The sequence below is a fragment of the Lates calcarifer genome, linkage group LG23 (assembly GCF_001640805.2).
Source record: "Lates calcarifer isolate ASB-BC8 linkage group LG23, TLL_Latcal_v3, whole genome shotgun sequence".
NCBI lineage: Eukaryota > Metazoa > Chordata > Actinopteri > Centropomidae > Lates > Lates calcarifer.
Genome location: NC_066855.1, coordinates 9,809,638 through 9,834,588, shown reverse-complemented (window position 1 = coordinate 9,834,588; position 24,951 = coordinate 9,809,638). Strand labels below are relative to the sequence as shown.

General features: G+C 39.1%; 2 protein-coding genes across 5 annotated transcripts; one reads left to right on the top strand and one right to left on the bottom strand.

Annotated features, from left to right (window-relative positions):
• The first annotated feature begins 9,480 nt into the window (after window positions 1–9,480).
• Window positions 9,481–19,940, top strand: cep55l (centrosomal protein 55 like). 4 transcript variants are annotated; one of them, XM_018698747.2, is made up of 12 exons: window positions 9,481–9,562; window positions 10,186–10,417; window positions 10,568–10,675; window positions 11,579–11,734; window positions 14,558–14,614; window positions 15,116–15,290; window positions 15,639–15,784; window positions 16,107–16,300; window positions 16,687–16,810; window positions 17,049–17,120; window positions 17,405–17,530; window positions 17,656–19,940. In XM_018698747.2, exons 2-12 carry the CDS (start codon window positions 10,226–10,228, stop codon window positions 17,866–17,868), a joined length of 1,563 nt encoding a protein of 520 aa, XP_018554263.1. In that variant the 5' UTR covers window positions 9,481–9,562; window positions 10,186–10,225; the 3' UTR covers window positions 17,869–19,940. The 4 variants fall into 4 exon arrangements, with proteins under 4 accessions (XP_018554263.1, XP_018554259.1, XP_018554258.1 ...); XM_018698743.2 differs by having other exon boundaries at window positions 9,500–9,624; window positions 14,561–14,614; XM_018698742.2 differs by having other exon boundaries at window positions 9,500–9,624.
• A 1,553-nt stretch (window positions 19,941–21,493) lies between these two features.
• On the bottom strand, window positions 21,494–24,158 carry rbp4 (retinol binding protein 4, plasma). Its single transcript, XM_018698748.2, has 6 exons — window positions 24,007–24,158; window positions 23,629–23,731; window positions 23,324–23,460; window positions 23,104–23,210; window positions 22,393–22,605; window positions 21,494–22,191 (listed from the first exon to the last, which is right to left on the bottom strand). Exons 1-6 carry the CDS (start codon window positions 24,009–24,011, stop codon window positions 22,154–22,156), a joined length of 603 nt encoding a protein of 200 aa, XP_018554264.1. The 5' UTR covers window positions 24,012–24,158; the 3' UTR covers window positions 21,494–22,153.
• Between the last annotated feature and the right edge of the window lie 793 nt (window positions 24,159–24,951).

Genomic DNA, 24,951 nt, shown 5'->3' with positions numbered 1-24,951 from the left:
GAGCTATGTACTCATCCACAACGTCATATTAAAGTGTGACAACAGGCAACAACAACAAACAGTGTGTGGAGACATATTCTAATGCTAAGTGTGAACTGATGTGACCTGACATACTTGGAGCTTTCTGCTTGTGATCCAATCACTGGAGATGCATGTTAATGCCAGGTATGAATATGACCTTAGTGGTGGCAGGAGCTTAGGCCAACTGCTGACTAATTGCTATGGAAATTTGATGAAATGTCACAAATGACTCTGTGATGCTCAGACATAAACAGTGTTGACTAGATAATGATGTCCACAGTCTAAAAGGTGTATCACATTAGAAGTTCAGGCAAAAGGTCAGAACAATTTTTGGTGTGTTGCTCTGATGTAGAGCTGTAACAGTGCTGATTAGAACATAATAATGTCACTGTTGGAATTTATGCTTTCCGTTATATCCAATCAACATACTTGTTGAAACTATATTTAGCCTTTTAAGAATTTGTGCAAAAAAGCTCAGAGACCATACATCCCAAAGCCACCAAATTTAATGGATCACTTTAAATTCACATCCACTACTCTGCCTTCTAAATTAAACATCCAGATGGAAGAATTATGTCAAGCAATTTTAGGTTTCAGCCACTTGAACAATACAATGAACAATTAAATTTCGAAGAATTGTTTTTCCTCTCAGATCCCATGCTTATTTTTTACGCTTGAAGCCTGAGTTACAAACAGCACACATATGAGCTTATTTGGGCGCATCTAATTGCTCTCTTTCGTGGCACTGGGCGGGCTAACCGTTTCTAAATTCATATTTCTTGCTACTACACACGTTCATGTTACCGTTGAGGTAAAACACATAAATGGAGTTGACAGCAAGGATGCAAAACCATAAACATTTAATCTTGGAGCAGTGAAATTTGTGTTTCAAAGTGTGTCAGCATAGCTTGCTTCCGTAATGTTTTAAACATGTCCTGAGCTCTGAGAAGGCTACCTCAGCCAGGGAAGACAGAGGAGAAGAGTTGAGGGGGAACAGAAACGGAGAGATAGAGTAAAATCTGTTTTTTGCTGTTCCTTTAATGCACAATCAGTGAAGCTGTCTGTCTATACTAAAGCACTTTAGACAAGCTGCAGGACTGACAGCACGGCTGTTTTAATGGAAGATATGCACTAGTTTTATGAATGCAACGTTAAGCAGCTACCCTCACATTTCACCCAGGTCTCATCAATAAGTGAGCAACAGCTTGAAGCTTTATACATCTGGTGCGTGATGTACAGAAATTATATTCAGTGGACTTTATCAGTCATATTTGAGTTAATATTTTTCATATATTTGGTCGTAAAGCCCCCTGCTCTTAAATAACCCGCCACATATTCACATTGATGTAGTCAAGCACTCTGCAGCTGTATAGTCTTGGCAGCTGCTCAATTAGTAATGGTAAGCCCACGCTCTCTCTCTCTCTCACACACACACACCCCACCTCAAATGAAACAACAATTCAAGGTTACAAAGATTTATACCTGACAAAAATTCTGATAGCCTAGTGGAAGATGTAGAGAGCTGAACTTATAACTACATACTCATTTCCATAATAGTGAGTCGACGAGACATCAGGTAATTTACTGCCTGCCCCTCAGGTTAAATCAGATTAGAGCTGGTGAAGTAAACATTACAATGGCTCCAGTGAATCCAGTTTCTTTGGTTGATATAACCTGTGTATAGTTGTGCTTTTGCTTCAGAACAAGTTTTATTTTAGTTTAGGATTCATACATTTTTAATATCACCAAACACAGCAGTATCGCTTCTCAGTGTCTATGATTTGCATTAGCCAACAGGGTATGTAAGCCATAATTTAGACAAAGATGAAAATATATGTACAATACACATGTTTGTACAGGCATAAGGCAATCAAAATGTTAAGAAAAAAATACATTCCCATCAACAATTAACACTGAAATTATGGGCCAAGCACTTCTTTGAGTGTTTTTGTGCCTTTTCATGATAATCCTTCTTTGTCCTCACACTTAATGAGGTGTTCTGAGTGCAATCCAGCCTCTGAGAGCATCAAAGTCACAACAACCTCATTTGCAACAACAGGTGTTGGGTAATTGGGCACAGTGTTTCATGTGTATTGTCTTAACAGTTTTTGTGCCTTTCCCCAGTACATGCAAACCTAGGAGTTCAGTTTCTTCTCTGTCATTAGGATCACAGCCAAACGGATGACCAACATTTTTTTTCACTGCACTTTTCCGAGTGCAAGAGGTTTGGCAGAAGGAGAGGGCTTAGAGACCCCAGTGATTGCAGAGACTCATCAGACTTGACATTCTGACGTAGATGCTGTTCATTCTTTACACTAATGATGTCGACTGCCTAAGCTCTCTCTTGACTGTGGCAAGAACCTTACAATAATCTTTCATCCTCTTAAGAGAGGGGAAACTTTGCCTCAGAGAGTTCCTAAGATAGATCACCATTCATACCATCTAAGATTATCCACCCCGACTTTGCAAAGAAGAAAAACAGCAAGATTTCGAGGCAAGTTGTTAAAAAGAAGCAATAAATGGGAATGAAGAAGTCATTGAGCTCCTTAGTTCACCTTTCATACAGTGTGATGTAAGTTGACTCTCCTTAGACAAAGAGAAAAAACAGCGCTGAATAAAATGTGGAGGATGATGGAAAACCGTATAATAAGTATAACTGTCTCTAGCAAAATGTTTTTCCTTAATGTTTGATCTTTGGTATTTTGTCATATTTCAATGTATTTACTCCAGTTTGTGTCAGTGAGATGTGATTGTCTCTGCAGTAGTAGAGCACAATTTTAGTGGTAGGGGAGCATCGTGCAATTTATCTTTTCTGACTGACGACAGGACTGTTGATCACATATGCCATTCTCGGCCTCACGTTTTCTTATCAGACATTCTTGGGAACTGAGGAGCAAACCACTGAGTAACTGAGTCCATATTAATGTATGGGCAGCGCTGAACAGGGTTGATTTTGATTGGCTGATTTAGAACATGCGTCAGAGTTTTGAATGCAATGAATATGAACACTTTGCTCTTAACAACACAGCAAATTAGTTATTTCCAATCTTTTTTGTCTGATGAGCTCCTTCAACAAAACCACCCATCATGTTACAAATATGTTTATTCAAAGAAATTTACAATTGTTTATTATTTGACACTCTTGATTATATAAAGTGGACATTGTTAAATATCAGTTTAGGCTTATTGATCAAACTTAACACTGTACCACCACTTGAAGTGGTCTGCCATTAATCCATCACTTTTAGCTAGCTATTTCTATCCAGTAATTTTAGCTTTTTCACTATTTATCCATTATTTTTAGCTATTTGATACATTTAATCACTACATTTAATTTTTTCACCATTTCCCTAGCTTTCTATTTCAACTGTGTATCTCTTACTTTTTGCAAGCTGTTTAGACTTTTCTGCTAGTTTGCTCATTTTTATCTACTCTTAGTTACTTAGACACATAGAGTTTAGGTGTTACAGTTGACTCATTAGTTGAGTTACTTCACAGTCTTTCCACATACCACCAAGCAGCCACAGATGTAACCCTTGGGATACAAATAGCCCTGGTCGGAATGACTGCCATAAATCTAATATTTACAGAATTAGTTCCATTTTTAATTTAATGTATTTTTTTTTTTTTTCTAAGGTCAAGAATTAACTGTGAGCACCAGTGTTTAAGCCAACATTGATGAGATGTGCTCAAACTGCACAGGAAAATAATGGAAAAACGTAATACTCCATGCAGCAAGCCCTCCAACTTTTGACTGACTGAAGCTTACTAGACTTCCGTTGTCATGGTAACAATAATAAACACACAGTTACAGATGTGGAATATTATGGATAACAGAAACAATGTTGACAATCAGTTTCACACAGGAAACAAACAGCAGTCTCCCATGTGAAAGTCTTCCTTTTGGCAGCCAATCCATGCACCCCATCCTTTCCTAAAATGTACTAATTCATTTTTTACAACACCACTGGGTTTATTCTAGTGTCTGAAATCTCTTTACTTTTCTGATTTTGAATCTCTTGCTTCCAGGTATTATATGCTTGCTGCATTGCTGTCCGCCTCAGCACGTATAGAAGACCACTGAAATTAACATGAACTTCTTCTTCATGTGGGTTTTATTGTCTGTGCTGTGGGTTTGATGATGTCTCATAAATGCAGTGCTGTTTGGCAACTGACCCTCAAACCTGGGCTCTCAGTGCTAACCGGGTACCTAAGTACATTTTAAATTACATGCCAGCAATTCAGAATGAATTACCATGTACTGATGAATAAGCTGAGGCAGTTTTCAAGGTTGTTCAAGTAGATTTTCAGTTAGTATGGAACTAAATAAAAACAGGGCATGTCAATAGAAGAGACACATTCAGAAATCTAGAGCAGTATGGTGTGCTTTGAAAAAATATTCTGCAATAATGTTAAGAATGTGCTTTGTAAGGTTAGTAAGCGCCTCCTCAGTAGTGTGGTCTTTATACAAAAGCAAGGCAAAGATTATTATCAGTGAACAGGGTTTACTAATTTATTTCCTCACAGGCATCAGTGAAAATAAACTACATTTTATCATCCGTTTTTTATACAGGCAACATACTAAATCAATTCAATTCCAAATCTAAAATGACCATTGTTTATATTTTAATGTAACGTGTAAATGTTTTAATTCAGCACTGTTTTTAATTTGTTCCCTCAATTATATCTTGAACACTGGTTCTTCTGAATGAAATTTGGACCTGAATGCTTGAGACTTACCTCTTGGTGATTCAGACTTGGACTCGTCTCAACTGCAGCAGGGTGCAAGCAGCACAAAAACACACACACACACACAGGGACAGAATATAACTTACTTTAACTCATTCTCCAGCAGTCGAAAGTGTAATAAATTCTCAAACTGTGTGTGTGTGTGTGTGTGTGTGTGCTTGGTTTTTCTGTGGTGGAAAAGCAGAGCAGTTTATTAGCCTTATCTCTGTTAAATTTGCCCACCATGAAACAGCGTAGGGAAATCAAGCCTGGAATCCGTCAGAGTTGGGCTTGGCAGGATTTGGTTGTTCATTAATTACATTTTGTAATGAGTATTTCTGTTGAACATGATTATTACACTGGTGGGATAATGGCTGTTTATTTTATGGCAACACAAAAATATCCATCCCAGGCCTTTCCTAATGTCATCGGGTGGAACATTTAATCAAGCTTTCAGTGGTTTTCAAAATAAGTTTTCTTTCTCCTTGAAACATAGAGGCTCAGGGAATATCTATTAGGCCCTTAATTGATTGCGAACTCACGGTCTGAGTCACATCTCAATCTTTCCAGCATTCTCTCGCGCTGCTCTCTTCCACCCTGGCTCGTCGGAGTGTACAGTGGGTCGTAGCACGCGTGGCGAAAGCTGGTTTTGTGGAGGATGAAGAGCAATGATTTAATCATTTGACCAAGAAGAATTGAAATAAGAGCGATGAGTTCACAAGGGCACATGCAAAATGAGGAGTTGTGGATGCACATGTTTCTTAGAGGGAGGAGAATAAACTAATGTTGTACAAGCATTCACAGGGACAGCGGGGGGCATAGGCTATAGAATATCTATATGGTCTGAAAAGTGTTTCGATCCTGGTTGCATTTTTTCAGTAGATGTTGCCTGGTGAGCATTTTTGTGATTAGCCGGCGAAAAAGTCATTCAGGCAAGGGAAAGGGAAAAGATGTGAGACCAAATGTGATGAAAGGGAGGAGAAGAATATGGACAGAGGGTGTGAGATGAGAGCGAGAAAGCTGGACTGAGATAAGAGATGAACCAGAAGAAAGAAAGAAAGGGCAAGACAGACAGTGAGAGAGAAAGTGATAAGAACTGACAGCAATAATTTATTTTGTTAGTCACTCCAGACCTCCTGTAGAGAACACTCGCAGGGACATATACAGCCTCCCTCTGAGCCTTTATCTTCATGGCAGATTAATAAACATGTACTGTATCTAAGTTAAGGACTTCCTTTTATAATGCTTTGCTGGGTTAATATTCATTGGATGTGTTTTAGTGTTTACAGTATGAGTGAGTTAGGGTCAGGCCTAATCTTAACCCAAACCCACATCACTGATAAGAGGCTGTTAAAGAGAATAGGTTCACTACTAAGACAAAACAGAGAGATCCATGTCAGCAGCAAGTATTAAGGAGATGCCTGGTCAAGCTGGAAAACAAATAAATGTAATAATTAATAAATAAAACTCAGAGAAGTTAAGTGCGCTCAGTCATGCAGACAGGAAAATGTTATTGATTTAATAACACTGTGCCGCCGCAAAAATGTATCCCTGCTATTTCATTTTCAGTCTGGGAAGGCAGACTGACAATCTGTAGGTGGATCTTAGTGGCAAAATGAACTTGAAATTTGTCATAGTCTCTAGCAGTTGTGTTGATGTCACAGTTAATAGAGTCAGTGAAGTCTTTATTTCCACAACACTGGCAGCGGTGCCTGCCTTCCCATTCTTTTATTTGTTTGAGCATAAAAAAAATCATGTTTTTTTTGGTTCAGGGCATGTCGTGTTGTCAGCGTGTATTTATGGTGAGCGGATGTGCCCCTTCAAAGTGTTTGTAAACATTTGGAAATTTTAATGAATCGTAATTAAATATTAATGGGTTATGAATCTCACTTTGTTCAACGCCATTTTGCTGCTATGAATACTGTATTGTACTACTGCTACAGGTTTTCGTATTATGTTTATGCTGAAATCTCTATATTTTTTATTTTTGCTATTTAATATTTGCAGGTTGAAGTGGTTGGAAAATACTTCATCCTTTTCAGAGTCATGGGGGCAACACCCCACCCTAGTATACAATAGGCAAGAGACTGGTAGCCATTGTGCACATACAAGCTGATACTCACATGAACAACTCACAATCTCCAACCCACCTGACCTTTTCTGTGCAGGTGAATAATAGAGCATAGGAACACAGGAGAGCATGCAATCTCCACACCATTTACCTGCTGCAGCCCAGATTCATTAAAGTTTCATCTGATCTGGTCTAATGAAGGTGATTTGGCTCATACGTTACAGCTCTCTGCAGGGCACAAGCTCTCTCGCTTTGAAAGATTGTGTGCTTTGCCAGTGCAGTGCACGCCATGACAGAAGCGGTGCCTCTCACAGGTTAGTGACCTAGCTCCCAGCGGCCACAGCAAGGCCACACAGTGATGTAGGGCAGCCTGAGGTCTGCTGTGAAATGGTATAGGCGCTTGTGTTTGGTGGACACGGCTTCCCAGGAGACTAATCCATGAGCCAGGCTCCTCCCTGTCCTCAATGAGGATACCTGGGGCTACTGAGAGCCTGGCAGTTCTCTGAATCCACAGAGAGATGGATGGTGAGAAAGGGAGGAACATTTTTAACGTTTATATATGATTCCGCTTGGTGACACATTTCTCACTGGTGTCTCCTGACAGTCTTTAATTGACTTGCTGAACAAACTGAACTCTGTTTACCTTGTATGAATTAATAGCTAGTGAAGGTTTACAGCTGCAATTATTGAGCATACTGACAGATTCAACTCCCATAAAATCGAACCTATCAGAGGTAATCAGTACAAAGCAGCTTAACATATTTAAAAACACATGTAGCCATTCAGTTACACATTTTGCCTGTGAACATATTTGTACAACAATAATAAAAATTTGGAAGATTTCAAGTTTATTTGAGGAACTTGAAACCAAGTTTCACTTTTGATTTGAATTGCAGTTCTGAATATAATGTTATTGCAGAACACACTATTCACAATTGTCAACCACTTTGTACATCAAGGCCACTAACAGGAACATTCTATTGACTGCAGGCAGTTTTCATCTGAGGCATATCAAACACAGTCCACCTCTTAGCCAGTCTTACTCACTGAAATGAATTCGTTCCTCTCAGCATTTTGAGGCAAGGTCAGAAGTACTTGAAAACAAGTTTCCAACAAGGGGTTTGTGCAATGGATTGACTGCTTAAAACAAAACCTGGGGGAGGTCTAGAGAATATCTGATGCAGCCAGTGACTAAGTCTCATAAAAATCATTCATGTGTGTTTACTTGTAGCCGTCACCTTTGCTGGGTCAAATCAGATCCATAATGCTGAAACACTGGTGCTTTGCCCTCCCGAGGAAGGCAAGGAAAGAGCATTTTCAATGCCACCCTTGCTTTGCATACAAACAAAACCTTAAAGGGCTTTTGAGATTTATCAGATTTGCAATGATTCAGACTGCAGAGGCCCTGTGAAATGATATTTGCCACATAAAGGAATTGAAGAACTGTATTCAGGGCTGGCATTTGGAAATGCATTACTTGTGCCACTAGTGGAGTTATTTATATGCTTAAATACCCCTGTGGCTGAATGTAGTGTGTGTAGGGGGGGAAACAAGGCCACAAGTAAAAAATTTGGATCCCAGAACAGAAAGAACACAATATGATGGACCATGCTATTACAGACTGAAATATCAATAGGTAAGTATAGCACCTGATTTACAATTATTGTTAAAATGATGAAAAGATTTTGTTTGAAGTTATCAAGGTCATGCATCTATCAAACAAAAAGATTCATTTGAGAAGGAATGGTGACTTGAAACTGTATTCATTCTGTAATGTATTCAGCATTATTCAAATGTAAGCCCAGTGCAGCTCATGAAATGTATTTACACCCCAAAATTCATCATTATTATCTGAAAACATTAAAAGGGAAAAAGGACAATCCAGCATCACTTCTCCTCCCTCCATCTGCACTGAGTGTTTTCACCTACACCCTACACACCTGAAAGAGAACATGTGATTAATGCAGTACAGTACATACAACAGGTCTCTATTGGTAGTGCACTGTTCATGTTTGGTGTAGACTTTCACACATGTTGCCATTGCTAAAATAGAGCTAGAGCTAAGAAGTACAAATTTGTGATCAGCCAGTCACTTTAAAAAATGTAATGCAAACTTCTAATCTAATGTTTTCAAAGCTTGTTAAAATGCCTTTAACATGCATTTTATAGTTTCAGAGATAAATGTTTAAAATGGGCCCAGGTTAGCAAATTTCCTGCACTCTTTGCGGCAGTTTATTGTGATTCCCCCACAATAAACACAGGAAATCTACTTGCACTGCTGCTGTTTCTAAGCAGCTTCCATTGACAATGTGTCTGGTCACATCAATATGATGTATCTGTAAGGGATGCATATGAAAAGACTACAATTTGACGTCTCCGAGAGTCTAATACAAGTCAAACCAGTTTGAGTGGGCTGCCCAGCACTCCTCCACCTGTTCGCTTCGTCCACTACACAGGGACAGCCGGTTCTTAACACGACTCAGTCGTTGAAGACCAGAAAAAGCATCTTTCCAACTCATTTTTTGAAACATCTATAGCAGATAGATGGAAATAGTATTAGATGTTAATTATTTAAATTATCGCCGCTGAGAACTCCAGGAATCACTATATTTTCTGCACTGCACCGCCTAACATAACGTGCTTTGAGACAAGCCGCGCAACGTAAACATACGCACCCCGCCGCACGTTACGGACATGACGTCAACGCGCTGCAATTCAAACTTCAGGAAACGAAAGCGTCTGGTTAGTAAACGGTCTTGTTGTCACAAACAGACTACAGAGCATAACCTCAATTTGCTTCTTTCGTGAGTTTCAAAATCTTGTGTTTATTTGTACCAATAATCTTTGTTCTTGCAGTATTATTTCAAACTGGACAGAGTGCAATTTAGATAACGTTACGTTAGTTTATTTTAGTCAGCAACTAAAGACAGGTGGAATGAAATTCGTTGTGTAACGTTTTGTGAACTGTCAAGTTTTACCACTGAATTAAATTATCTGTTTATATATTAACTTAACAAGACGCTGAAAAACATGATAGCGGAATGTTTGATGGTGAAATGAATGAGTGAATAAATGTAGTAACTTCAGTTAATTTACACTGACTGTAAAGACTGAAGGCGTGATGTACAGGCGAATATGTTCACTGAAACTTATTGCGCAGTTTAATATTAATATTCGCTGCCACTTCTATATTCACTGGCAGCGTTTGTAATTTCATCTGGGGTGTTTCATAGCTAAGGGTGTCTCTGGAGCTTCTCCTCATTTGGAATATTGCTACAAATGATTTAGTTTAAATTAAAACTAAATACCTTTTGGTCAAATTAACATGAAAATACACTATCAAATCAAATTTCTCGTCTCTCCAGTCTCCACCAGATTCACAGCCTCAACACAGACGAGTCAGCTATGACATCTAAAGGTGCCAAAGAAACCATCGCCAGCAAGCTGGGTTTCAAATCCGGCAGCTCTGCCTGCTCCAAGACTGAGGCGGAGCTGGAGAAAATCAGGAAGGAGAATGCTCACCTGAGGAGAAAGATAGATGAACTGGCCAAACGACACATTAAACCACCCGACTCAGACAAAAGCAAGCTGCTGGAGGTAAAGGAAGTGTTGCTTTTCTCAGCTACATTAAGGAGTTTCAGGGTTAACTTCAGAATTTTCTGCATGTCTGTGTGTGTTTTGGCTGGGTTTTTTGGGTTTTTTTGTGTGTGTATTTTAATATGTATTTGTTGTCCTGTATTTTGTCAGAGGATTCTTTCCCTGGAGACGTTGCGGGAGAGGAACAACCAGCAATTGCTGGTTAAAGAACAGGAACTAGAAACTTTGAGACAGCAGCTGTCAGCTAGAGGAGGAGAGGTATGTACACATGACACATCTCTGCAGAAATAAATGGTTAAAAATTCCAATTTACAGTCGACCTGTATGGACACATTCATACAAAAAGTCCATACAGGACACCCAGAGGCAGCAGTTTTCCGCCCAGGGTGAGGAGCTATACCTACAGCTGTGTTTTTGAGAGTACTCCCCAACTTGTGAAGATCTGTTGCACTCTTGGTATTGTATTGGTGGCATATGTATTACTGACAGCAGACAACTGTCAGAAGGGAAAAATCATGCTAGAATTCCACTGAGCTGCCACAAAAACAGTTGGGGGGGAGGGGGATCACTTCTATCCCATTTTGACAGCAGCTCAGCTAAGTGAAGTTTAGACAGCCAGCAAAAACTGCATACCAACACATGGTGTGTATGCTGTTCACTTGACATTTATAAACCAAATATCTTTCTCTGTAGTGGGTCTGTGTATGGATTAGCATTCATGACTTGTAACTGCTGATGACACTGCTGGAGAAATTGATGCTGTTTATTTGAGGTTGTTGCTTATCCTTATGAAATCTCTTTTCTATTGTGGCAGAAATCGTTTTCTAATTTAGGCTAGTCAGAATGGCATCAGGCTAAAACTTGGAGCTGGCATGCTGGTAAATGGAATATCAGCTATTTGTTTTCCTAGACTTTGTCAAAGTGTAATATGATTTAATCACACTTGCCTTTTCCTCATTAACTTTCATCAGCAATAGTGCTAAAACCAGAGCTGCTCAGCGGGTAAGGCCAGCAGACTGTCAGCTCTGTAATGTCATTTGCGTGAGGAAGATAATTGCTCGGGAAAGAGCTAACTGTCTCTGCTTAAACAAAGTCGCGTTGACACGGTTGCTGTGGAGACTTGTCAGGTTGTTGTTTTTTTCATATTGTTCTGTATTTCAGGTGGTAGCGTCCCTGCAGGCCCAGCTGGAGCAGCGCAGGAAGGAGGCAGAGCAGAGAGATGTGATGTTCCAGAGCTTGTCACAGGAGACAGAGAACCTGAAAAACAAGCTGGTCACTGTTTCTGCCCGCTGCCAGTCCCTGGAGACACAGGTGACGGTAGGTTGACCAACTTATAGCCTCTATACCTGTCTAAATATTCCCATTAATAGGGAAAGTTTTCTCCTCTTCCTCATAACCAGTTATCTTATTGGGGACCTTTACTCCTCTAATAATGTAGTTGGTTTTATGAATTAGTCTGACTAATGATTGTGAAAAGTGTTAATTGTATTCATTGATAATTAAAGTACTTATCTTCTAACTTATGTTTAGTCATTGAACTAACCCTAGGATGTTATAATAATATAATAATTTTATTGCAGGCTATTTGTGATTTATTAGAAAAATGTAGATGAGATTATTAGAGATCCTGTAGAAAAAGTTACTTTTTTTTGTCAGAAATCACTGATGAACAGAGTTGGCTGAGTGGTTATATCGCTCACTCTGACACCATATTTTCTCTCTCAGCCTGGGAGTAAATACTGCCAGAGCCTTCTGTCCCCTGCCTCCTATTTTAATATTTTCCATCTCTGAGATTTTTAAAATCTTTTGTGTTGATGCAGTATATTAGTTATGATATTTTTGACAAATCAAATCCAGTTTTATTGAAACTGACTTGAATTCCAGTAACACTAAAGTCTGAGTCACAGAAATGAGCTTTAAAGGAACAAGTAAAGGTATCACTTAATCAAGAGTGGTGCGATATTTGCCTCTGGCCAGGTGTGGCAGCTGTTTATATCAGTGGCTAGTGCAACTGAGATGTATATCATGTTCATTTTTTGTACATTTAAACAGAATTCTTTTCCAGTGACGAAGGTCAGGAAAGGAGAACTGTTTAGAAATGGAGTTGCACTTGTTCCTTTGCCCACTAGGTGACAGTGTGTGACCTCCGATTGTTTTCCCTAGCTGCAGTCAATACCCCTCTCTCTGGAGAAGCCTTAGTAATTTGTTTATAATGAAAGCTAAAGGTGCAAGAAATGCATAGCTCAGAATAAAATACTGTAAATATAAAAACAGAACAGGAGTACCACAAGTTGTCCATGGTACTCCTTTCCAGCTGTCAGTACATGTAAAATAACACAGCTCTGACAGAGGTTTTGTGAAAGATGAACAAACAGCTTTGTCTATAGCATTGCTTAGTTAATATCATCAGAATCATCTGTGCAAGAGCCTTTGGTGAGTTTGTAGTGGCCACTCAACTCCCTTACAATTGTAGGCTTTTACTCCTTATCAAAAGGCAACAGTGATTCCTGTCAGCCCTTTGATGCTTAAACCCAGTAGGCATTCACTCCACTCTTAAAGAAAGCGGTCATCAGGATTCTCCTTGGTTCCTGGAGAGGCTTAGATGGCAAAAAATCACAAGTTAGGACTTGAGGAACTTGGATCGCTGAAGACTACGACATCCTGTTCCTCTCTCATGTACAAAATGAAATCTTTTAGGGGCTCGTAGTAAAGCTCAGTTCAAGATAATACAAACAGAAAAAAACAATCCACCTCTTTTTTCTTAATTGTCAGTGCCTTTGTACAGGAGTTCCCTTTCTCCATAATTTCTCCTGCTATTTTATCCAAAATCAGTGATGTTTCTGAATGCTCAAACAGTTTTATTATTTATTATAATGTTGTTTTATCATATATTATTATGTTTTGATATCCCAGTGGTTACGTTGTCATTTCAGTTGAGCCAAAAGCCAAATGAATAGAAGGCTTTGGAGAAAATGGAAATATACAGATAGGGTGTTTTAAAGATTCATTGTTGTTTCTTTCCTCCATAAAGGTCATCTAGAATGCTGCCTGAAATACTGCCTATGAATCTAAATGTTCACAGATTGCTTTCATAACTCCTGCTTTGGTTTTCAGATCACTACTTTAGCACTCAAGGCTAAAAAGTATTAAAATGCAGAGTATGTACATAAATGGATAAGAATACTTGGGCACTTGTAAACATAGTCCTTTTTAAAACAGTGGATTTCCTTTATCTTTATGTCTCTACGGTTATTTTCCTGGCAATGCTCTCCACTTTTCAAGCCCTAGACTTCGCATTACTAGAAATAATCTGACCAGCAGACCCAACCTATTTGTAGGCTTAGCTTATGGGACATATGTTTAAATCCATTGGGCAAAACTTGACAAGCTCATGATGCTTGTCTGGTAGCTAAGAGCATCTTAGCAGAGATGATCGTTTAGATGCCCACTGTTGTGACAGTGCTGTGAAGGGTTTGCTTGAGATTAGGTGTTGGGGGAGATCAGACATGTAGACCTCAGGGTCAGGTCAAAGAATTATTAGTTGACTGTCTTCTAGGGATGGATGTCAAGTAATTGGCCTTAGGGGTTTTGCCCTGAGTGACGTTGCTGAGAAAATAGGGCACAGATTGATCACTTGTGCTGCTAAGTTTCTTGCATTATTAAAAATTAAGAAAACTAATAATTTAAACCAGCAAACCTACAAGTGTTTTTGAGCCTGTGGCAAACCTGTTTTTAGTGTCTGTTGAGATTTTTTACAGAAAACTGATGGCAGAAAAACAGACATAAATAATAATATGAACATGAAGCACTCCAAAAGGACAGGGTCCATCATTTTCTTTAAGAGCAACTTCAGATGTCCTTGAATTGATGCCAAAACAAGTCCCTTATGATGCTGTGGAATACTGGACCAAAAGCCTTAAATTCTGTCTGTAATTACTGTCAGTATGTTTACCTTAATTTTTGTGTGTGTAAAACACAATGACAAAAAGGACAAATGAGAAAAAGATCACTTGCAGGCTCTTTTTTTTATCTAGTAGAAGTTTTTTCGGTTGAAGCAATCCATTTATGACAGGTAGATATGAGGTTTGGTGTTCATGTATCGGACTCTGGTTTGTTTCAAAAATGCGTTTTTCCTCTCAGCAGAATGGACAGGTACCTCCTGCAGACTTGGCACTGGTGCAAGATCAACTGAGAGATGTGAGTCCAGTCACTGATTTACTGTGTGTTTCTGCCTGCCTGTTTGTCATTTAAGTCCACACTGTCTTACCACTGAAAAATATTTGCAGACCACAGCTTTATAGCTGAAATATCTTGCCCATCTGACATATATTTGAAGCATTTGATTCTATTACACTGTATTCAGGGCCAAGAGAATTGAAAAATTCTGTGAAGTTTATTATTCAATATTCCCACAATATATGTGGAGTTTTTATGTCAATATCAACAAAGGACACACTGAGTATTGCTTTTTTGGATAGAGAACAACATCCAAAGTAAAAGCAGTTTCTTTTCCACCCACAAAGTAGTTTTGATGAAAAACCCCGTCATTAAACCAAAGTCCTGTCCTTGTTGTCTACAGTAACAAAAAAGATAAAGAATACAGAGATTTTTTCCCCCAGTGTCCCTCAGTTGAACAGCTCTAAATACCAAATATTAAATACAATATATAAGTGTAGGGGTTGTGCATCTTTCCACCAGGCTCTTGAGAAGAACCAGCAGTGGCTGGTTTACGACCAGCAGAGAGAGGCCTACGTCCAGTCTGTCCTTGCCCGCACACTGGAGCTGGAGCAGCAGCTGGCCCAGGCGAAGCAGCAGCAGCAGCAGCAGCAGCAGCAGCAGCAGCAGCAAAGCAAACAAGAGGCTGGTTCAGATGGTGATTTAACACCACTGTTGTGGTTCTTTATTTTGTGCTCTGGTACATACAGCATGTGAAAATGGAAATTAGGGAAAATGATCAGGTCAAATATTCGTTTTTTAGCCACAACATTAAGCAAAAAGCCGACAGATGAGAAAAGATTAGATCCCCTGCAATAATCCTGGTATTAAAATTATTAGCAAAAACAGCAGCACTGAGGACCGTTAGGGATATGACATTTAAATGGCAATACTTTGTATAAATCCTGCATAAACAATCCTGCTTTGAGTCAGAAATTATACATTTTGATTGCACCAAAGCCATAAATTAGTATCTTAATTTGCCTCCTAACACATTTTATCACAGCTTCTGCCAACCCGGTAGGTCCAGACAAGGATGCTCAGCTGAAGAGCCAATATGACCAGTTGCTGTTGGGGGTGCAGAGAGACCTTGAGAGCCAAAAAGATCAGGCTACCAGAGCCCAGCAGGAGCTCAATGTGCAGAAGGAACAGGTAAATGCTTTAGGATTTCACTTAATGACTATTTAATCATTTCGATTGAGCTCTTTTTCAGGTCTAATTCATTCTTATGTTGTATTTTTTGTGGCTTCTCACATTCTCAAAAACCTTTGCAGTCCCCTTGTTTAACTATGTTCAAATTCATTTGCATTCAATCCGTTCAGAAGATTTGTTTAGTGCTGAATCTGCTTGCAAGGGGACCAACATTTCTTTGATTCAGACATCTTTGTAATTGATCTGCAGAACTTTTTGGGAGAAATGAGTAGATAGAAAGTACACACCATTCTGAAATTGATGTTTTCTTTTGGCTCTGCAGACTTTGAAAGCTCAGACAGAGTTGCAGTCTCAGAAGGAGCAGGTCACCAGGCTCCAGGAGGAGGTTTTAGCACTGCAGAGGAGGTATGAGGATAAGTGCAGTGACTTGTCATCCTTTCTGAGGAGGTACGAAGAAAGGAGCAAAGAGTTGGAGGAGGCCAAGATGCAGCTGCAGGCCGAACGACTTGGCAACAGGTAGGCATAGGCAGCAAAGTCTGCTCTGGCTATAGATATCAAATAGAGTCGGCTCTCAGATCAACTTAGTGTCACAGTTTCTCTTTAAATAGTAAAACTGACTGGTGCAAAGAAAATACATAGGTGTATGATTTGAAAAGGCCAAACTGCAGATGAACTCGGGCTTAGAAATACCACAACTTTATTCATTTCATGCTCATAAATTCTCAGTTGGTCCACAAAAAAAACAGTGAAATGTTTAACTGACCTTGGATTTTAGACTGACAAACACAGCAGAACTAACAATAACAACAGCTAATAGGTTTAATAGGTATTTTTCACCATATACTGTAAGAAAACAGTATTATCGCGAATATTTGTTTGAATTACACAAACACTGCATCCAGACATGCAGTGAGCGAAGAGAGAAAGGTGTCATCTGAGCGGGCAGACAGGATGAGAGTGGAACTGGAGAACATGGACATCAGATTGGAGGAGGAGAGGAAGAGATCTGCTGAACTTCTGCAGCAGGTAACGCTCACATTCATGGGCATGTTAACTGTAGTCACTCTGCACTGATGTTTATTTATTTAGGAAAGTCATCCACTCATATCAGAGCATTCATGATAACATGAAGGGAAGAGTTATATTTTACTTATAATACATGGAACAGGTCAGGAGATATCTGAGAATATTTAAATAAAATGTAATTAAAATTAAATATAACATTGTATTGTATTATATTGTACTAATAATTTGGCTTTCACAGGTAAATATGCTGCAGAAATCTCTTCTGAGCCAAAATGAAGAACAGAGGAGAATCGCAGCTCTGGAGCAACAGGTAACACTTGGCATGTATTTCTTTTCTTTTGTAGTTTGTTGCATGTCCACTCAAAGCAAACAGTCTGATGAGCAATCACAGATCACACATTTTGAAACAGTTGTGAGGGGAAGGTCCATCAGCACAGCCCTGTTATTTATGTGGTTATTGAGCACTGAGTTGTAACTATTTGAAGTGACTGTTATTCCTTAAAAGTAGGGAAATCTATATCAATCCCACTTGGGCAATTTAAGTGCCACAAGTTCTTGGCTCTCACCTTCTGATATATTTCTGCCCCTCCTAAGATCCAACTCTCTGCCAAGGACTTTGAGAATGAAAAGATTGATCGTCAGACCATGCAGCACCAGTTACATAAGGTGCTGAAGGAGCTTCGCAAGGCTCGTGATCAGATTGCTAAACTGGAGTCTGCTGTAAGTGGTACTGGACATCACAACGACATGTTCAATCTTAAAAACTCAGTTTAGTCTGTCCAATTTCTAGTTTGTAAATAACAATCTGAACTTATCATTCTGATGTTTAACATTTTCTGTTTCAGAAACAGCCAAACGCCCGTTTCTCTGAGCCTAGCTCCTACAACAAGCTTGAGTTTGAACGTCTTACTATTGATGACCACCCTGGTCTTACATCACCATCTAAAGTCACCAACCTCTTGGATGAAAGTTTCCTAGAGTGCCCAAAGTGTCGGACCCCCTATCCCACCAGCCGCCACAGAGAGCTCCTGACGCATATTGACTACTGCCTCGCCTAAGCTCATTCAGAGTCTAGATCAGTGGTCCTCAGCCTTTTTTAATACAGATCTCCAAACAAAATGCAAATAAAAAGGGAATGAGTCATAATGTAGTCGATCATAAAGACATGCTGTTAGTGACAATAAATAACAAGCAGACAAACTCAGAAGGGTGGGAACCACTGGATCAATCCAGGATATTTCCAAAAAACCTGAAAGCCATCAACACGTGGGTTTAGACTATTTGATATGTTCCAATTTGACTCACAAAACTGAAAGGTGAGTGAAAGGCATTTTTAGATTCATACAGAAAGGCTACTTACATGGTTGCCGTCCCATCTTTTTAAGATTCCAGAAAAGCTGATTAAACTGCAAAATTGCTGAGCCCTCAGGCAACGTGATAAGTTTGAAATTCAACTCCTGCTGTCATGATGATCACTGGATACAAACTGATAACACATTCAATAATCAGACAGCAACAGTCCTGAGCATGATTGTGTGTACAGTTACCATTAGAAACTTTTTTTTTTTTTTTAAACTTACCTCACTGCAGTAGGCTGTGATGGATCATCACTCCGAATGGTTTGTTGGCCTGAGGTTGTGTTAAGACCCTAAAAGGTGGAATAATTTAGTCCTTAGGAAATACAAGTAAAATTGATATTTTTTTTTATATGAAAGGGAATCAAAGGACATTCATAACATGGCATGTTTCTTGTCCAAATCACCTTAAAAGTATTTAATAGTGGCATGATGGCTTGATTCATGTGTTTACACTTTGTACTCCAGTTCTTATCACCTCATCAGGCCAGTGATCATTTATTGAAATAGGCCTATCATACTCAATCCACATGTTTATTTCCTGCTTCATTTTTTTGAGTACAGTCATGTTTTTTTTCCAGTTTAGATTTTTATGAAGCTCTTAGTGAATTCTGTTTTATTTTATGTGTGTGTTTATTCAAATTATTTATTCTTGGGTTGTTCTATGAGCGAGCTACTGTCTTTTTAGGTAATGAAAGCTTTTATTTTCTTTAAGTAAATGTAAGCAATGATTATTATGTATCACTGTAATATTCTGCATTTATGATGGCCTTGTGGGTATCATTATGGGAAATACCCTATTGTATTTTGTATGAAGGTTTACAAACCTGCCTGATTCAGTATGTTCCATTGATAAATCAGCTATAAAAACACTGTTCCTTCACTCCTAGTTTCAGTAATCGATGCTTTCTGTGTAACATTTTCCTCAGCATTTGTAATATTGATAGCAAATTTGCATTGTTCTGAAGAAAGAAAAACTACCCATAAGAAGCAACGGTCATTTGCCATTTTGACAGTAATGAAGTGAAGAACAAATTAATAGAGAAAATATTTCTCTGCTCTGGCTTTTTTATATTCTCAGCTACATTTGTAGTTGCCACAATTTTGGACAAAACTGTCCAATTTGTCTGCCATGTGTTGCTAATTATACCCCTTGTGCTGTGCTCCAGTACAAAGTGTAGCAGTGTTTTTCTGTCTTAAGTTGTTGCAAACAGTAGGACAAACCTTGCTGAACCACATTGACTGTAACCATGACCAAGATCTTTTTCTAACCTTAACCACACAGTTTGATTTGCCTCAACTTAACAGACCATAAACATACTGCATCAGGGAGCTTAATTGGTCAAAGGTTGCCGGTGAAGTCTTTCTTGTTTGAGTGAAGCTCACTCCCATCTCCACCCTGACTTTTCGAGCCCGCAGCTCTGTAAGGCTGGAATGAGATTGCATGAGTTAATTCCTTGTACTAAACTATTTAAGGCAGGGGATTAGTGAAGGTTCTCTCAGTAGGGGAAAAGGAGTTAAGGTGCCTTTATTCCTGTTGCCTTGGCAATGTGACAGGATAGACTTAAGACAGACAGACACTGCTATATTGTTGTGTTGTTTTACCTTAGTCTTATAAAAGAATGCGATTGGAGAATCACATTGTTCTGACCAGGTTTTTCCCATTTTGCTGTTTTATCTTTGTTTTATTCTAATCATGTGCTCCAAAGTTGTTTTACAATGCACTGTGCTGTACAAAAATGTGCAATAAAGATGTAAATCTCCCTCCAACACAACAGACCATTGCGTATTTTGTGTATTTCGATGCCAATTGTCTTTGGAATTTTTGCAGAAATAGAACACTTACTGTAAGTTCATACAATGCAGCCAAATGCACAAGCTTTGTGTGCTTTCCTTGTCTGTGTTTATACCATTTTAAAAGTATGATTCTCATGGTGCTTATTGTAAGTCATCCACAGTGAAAATGTGATGGCAGAGATAAAGATTGATGATACTGAGCTTACTCTGTCTTGACTTTTCGTTCACTTAACTGTGCTTTGATACTAAAAGGATTAGACATCAATACTGTTTCCCATTTACCATCTAGCTGATGTAACACATTCTGATGTTTTAATCTATAATGAATTTTAGCTTAATCTACAAAGTAACAAGGTAGTCATGTAGAAAACATTAAATCAGTGTCTATAATCTCATGGTACCATTTAAATTCTCTAATACTAAACCATCAGCTACAAAAAAAAGTCTAAAAACCTACAGCCACGCTATCAGCTCTGTGAGGCATATAAAATGGTGCTTTGAACTAAATGCTAATGACAGCATGATAACATGCTGCTGTTTAGCAATGTTTACCTCATTCACCATCTTAATTTACTATGTCATATCCTAATCTTTGGTATTTAGCCCTAAATAGAAAGTACAGCTGAGGCTAATGGGAATGTTAGTTACTGAGGTGGCCATGAATATATGTGTCAAATTTCATGACAATCTTTTCAATAGTCGTCATGATGTCACTCTAAACCACAACTGTCTACCTTATGGTTTCACTAGAGGAAAACTCAGGGGATCATCAAAGTCAGGAGAATTTACCCCATGAGAGCCAGGAATATCTGTAGATTGTTCCAATCCACACAGCAGATGCTGAGATAATTCACTGGATAAATAAGAACTCTGACCTACTGGTATCAGTACCAAAGCTCATGGCATTTCAACATACAGTCAAAACATTTCTCTGAAAGCCGAAATTTGTCAACTTGTGACAATGTGACCGTGTTAAAACTCGGTCCAATGTAGCATTTTATAACTAATGGAAAAGAGCTCCCCAATAAAGTCAAGGTCGAAAAGTTTAGCAACAGCTGTCAAAATCGTAGGAAAAATGTGTGTGTGTGTGTGTGTGTGGGGGGGGGGGGGGGGGGGGGGGGGTTTAAACAAAGCTGTTTGTGGTGTGCAAGGGCTGTTCCAGTGGGACAGTTTTAAACCCACCCATAACACATATATACGTATGTATTTCATTTTATTTAGACATCATAACATGACTTATAAAATGTATAGTTAATATATAACTCATTACAACTTGCCACTAAAGTTATGTTATGTTAGGTGCTCAGTTACAGTATAGGAGGCTGTTGCTTGGAGCCTTGTTTTTGTTTGATGTAGTTTATTTGCACAATTATAAATGATAGAATAATAATTTTAAAAAATGAAATTCTGCATTACTTTGCTTTTGATATATTTTGACTGACTGAATCCAAAGGAAACAACATGAATTTGTTATTTGCAATCCAGGAATACAGATGAATATTTCAGGGCAATCAAAAATTGAACAAGCTGACATGGTATGAATGTTTTATTTCAAAAACTGGATCAAGAAGTATACATCATACAACAACCAAACTACTCTGCCTATATAGCAAATGAGTTATTAAGTTTTGTATTTATTAAGGTAATGTAATTTTGTGCTACAAGATGCTTACTGTGCATCCTTCAGTGTAAAAAGTAAAGCCAGTGACTTGTGAACCTGTTTTTGTAGTAAACACAGTGGTTATAGTCGAGAGCTACAGTAATGCTGAGAGTTCGGCTTCACTTAAAAGTGAGTTTCACAACTGATTATTTGTCACATTGGCTTGAAAGGTTTGAAAAGTGATCTGATATGTTCAGTTTTCTCACTGGAGCCAGACAGCAAGTTCCAGTGGTTTCCACAGGGAATGTTGTTTCAAATTATATTTAAGTTCCTATACAAATAAAAACACAGATATGACAGATGTTGAGGATGAGACTAACATGTTAACATGTTTTACTTATGGAGAAATTTCAACAGTCATCTTTCCTTTTCATTTACAGCGTAGTCATGTAAATATGACAGTTTCTAGAAGAAGAATGGGCTACTTTCTCTGTTGACATACATAGAGACTTAGAGGAGAAACTCTGGTGGGACTCAGTCCAAGACCAGCAGAGGGGCACAAAGTCTTAGAGATGGCTACTTCAAAAAATATCACTGTGTGTCCAAAGATTCGCTGTTCTGGCAGAAGCCTGCAGTAGAAAGAAGACAGAGAATTTAGCTTTCTTTGATTGAGTGATGTCCATCTTATCAGCCATCAGACAGTCACCACGAGGACATGCACAACTTAGTCAATCATTCAGTTGGTCTTTAATCTTATTGAATGAGACAGACAGACTCACAACAGGCATGGATCAATAAATCATTACATGAACAAGTTGCATTCAACTCACCGTTGTGTGCAACACGTCTGTATTTTCCCAGCAGGCAGAGCTCCATCTTTTTCTGGGTGACGATAGGCTGGTCCTGTGGCCTCAGCCCAGTCGGGTGACGGGAGAATATGAAGGAGTAGCTGTCTAAGCAAGTGCCGTCAGCATCCACCAGTCTGCACGAGTAGTGGATGGCGTAGTTGTCATAGTCGGTGTCAATAACCCAATGGTCATCATCTAAGAGCGAGGATGGTGTGAGGGGGAGAGTTTAGATTTTCGTGAACCTCTTTTTAAACTTGGAAGGGCTACTAATAGTCACTGAGTTAGATGAAAGAAAATGAATGAATGAAATGAATGAAGTATGCTAGATTACATTTTTTTGTTCACAAGATAAATGCTACTGTCTCAGTTAAAATGTAGGTGGATTTCCCTTTAACATTAAAAGGAGCTGAGAATTTTATGACAGTACAATTAATCACAGCTATCCTTACCAGGGTCAGAGTCACAGATAACCAAGTGCTGATGGTAGTGATTACATTAAATCTAAGGGTCAACAACCCCTTCTGTAATACTGTATCAGAGAATGCCAACTGCCTATGACAAAAGGTTATGCTAATAAGGTCCCTGATCATACATTAGTTGCCTTTAATTAATTGTCAAACCCAGAAATTAATAACTTCAAGTCAGAATTTTTCAAACTAGGTCCTGTTCAGGTGTAAATGTTCCCCAACTTACTTCCAGTCTGCAGGTAAGATGCAGCTCCCCAGTACTTCATCCTAAACTTGGCAGGGTCAGGAGTCTCCTCAAAGGTGGCCAACATGTCGGCACACATTTCCCAGTTGCTAGAGGTCAAAGTGAGAGGAGGAGGTTACGAAAGGAGGGAGACAAAACGACAGAGGCAAAGAGGAGAGGAAGTGTACTGATTTTGGCCGTGACAGTGAAGAGCAGAACTCACTTGAGGATGATGACTCTGCCCTTAGCTTTGGCAGTCAGTTTGCCATCTTCTTCAATAATAAACTCGGCCACGATGTTGTCAATTAAGAACAAACCCTCTGGGTCCTTCTTTCCTACGGCATACCACGTCCCTGAGTACTATAAGAGAGGAGTCCACATGTAAGTCCACTTCAGACGTCAGTATTTTTCATAAACAGTTAAAGCATTAAATATTCCAAGTGAAAGCAGGGATACAGATAAGAAACAAATCTTAGACAAAATTCTTCAAACATTTGTGATATTCCTGTCTGTCTCTGACCAACTCACCCTGTTCCTGTCAAAGTTCTGCATGACCTGGATGTTGGCTACCTGGCAGTCCTGTGCCCAGGACATAGCCAGGAGACAGAGGGCCACAATGCACCGCAGCATTCTACCTCAGAGGAAGGAAAAAAGAAAGAAGGAAAGTTGTTGTGAGAGACAGTTTCAGAAAAAGAGGAGACATATACCAGCCACCAGTTCATTTCTTCTCAAGGCCTCAAGTCAAGTAAAGTGGAGTAAAGTTCCATAAAATATTTTCTATTAGTCAAAAAAGTTATCAATTAAGGCAAAAGTTTTCAATTCTTTCTAAGCCTAAATATCTTTAGCAAAGCCACCAATTTACCACTTTAAATATTCTTTTTTTAAAAGTCCATTGTCAGTGCATACCTCATTAGCAAAAGTGTGCAGCTCACAGAGATCCTCTGGTTTCTGTCTGGTTATGGCCTTTTATACAGTTGACTAGTATTGCATAATGACTTCTGGAGACCTGAACCTCCCCTGCTCTTCCCACAGCTAGCTTGCCGTCCATTGGACAAACATTTACATAACTGCCAGTCCCAGTTCTATTGATTTGTGTGTTCTGCACATTTGGCAGACCACCCCTCCATATCCCCCCACCCCAAAAAATGTGCTTTCCTCCTGAGGTTTTTCTTGGTCTTATGAAAGCAACCACTCACAAAGCCAAGAGGACCATCTGGAATAAGCTATACAGTGCATGTGCGGATACAGACACACATTTGTCACACAAACACACACAGGCATACACTCTGTACCCTTTATCACTGGGGCCGACTGAAGAAGTTAAAGCATGGTTGCTGTTTTCTTAGAGCATGTGCACACATAACCAGGCACAAACCAACACTGTGGCATCATAAATCTTTTTGTGTGCATGGACTGAACCCCCCATTTTTGTGTGGAAAATGTGTCGCTAAACGCACATCACAGCCTTTTCCTCTTTCTTATTTACCAAAGCAGTGTTACAGTATGTGTGTATGTGTGTTACTACATCAGCTTTTGACTTGAATATGCTTTCAAGGAACTCTTTTATAAGTTCCTACACTCTGTTTAGTAAAATGGTGGACACCAGTGGTGGACTTTGTACAGAAAACAATCAGTGTGAAAGAGAGGTGATCACATCTTTTCTAAAAACACTAAGCACCAGTCAGTGATGATGGGATAATATGTGAGTTAACGGGAAATGTTTGTGCACCAGTGCATTTATGTGTATTTCTCTGGCTTACAAAAGAGGAATCCCAGAGAACTCAAAGAGGGAGATGGGGGGGGGGGGGGGGGTAATGTTGCTTGTTACATTATCAACCACATGGATCGCAA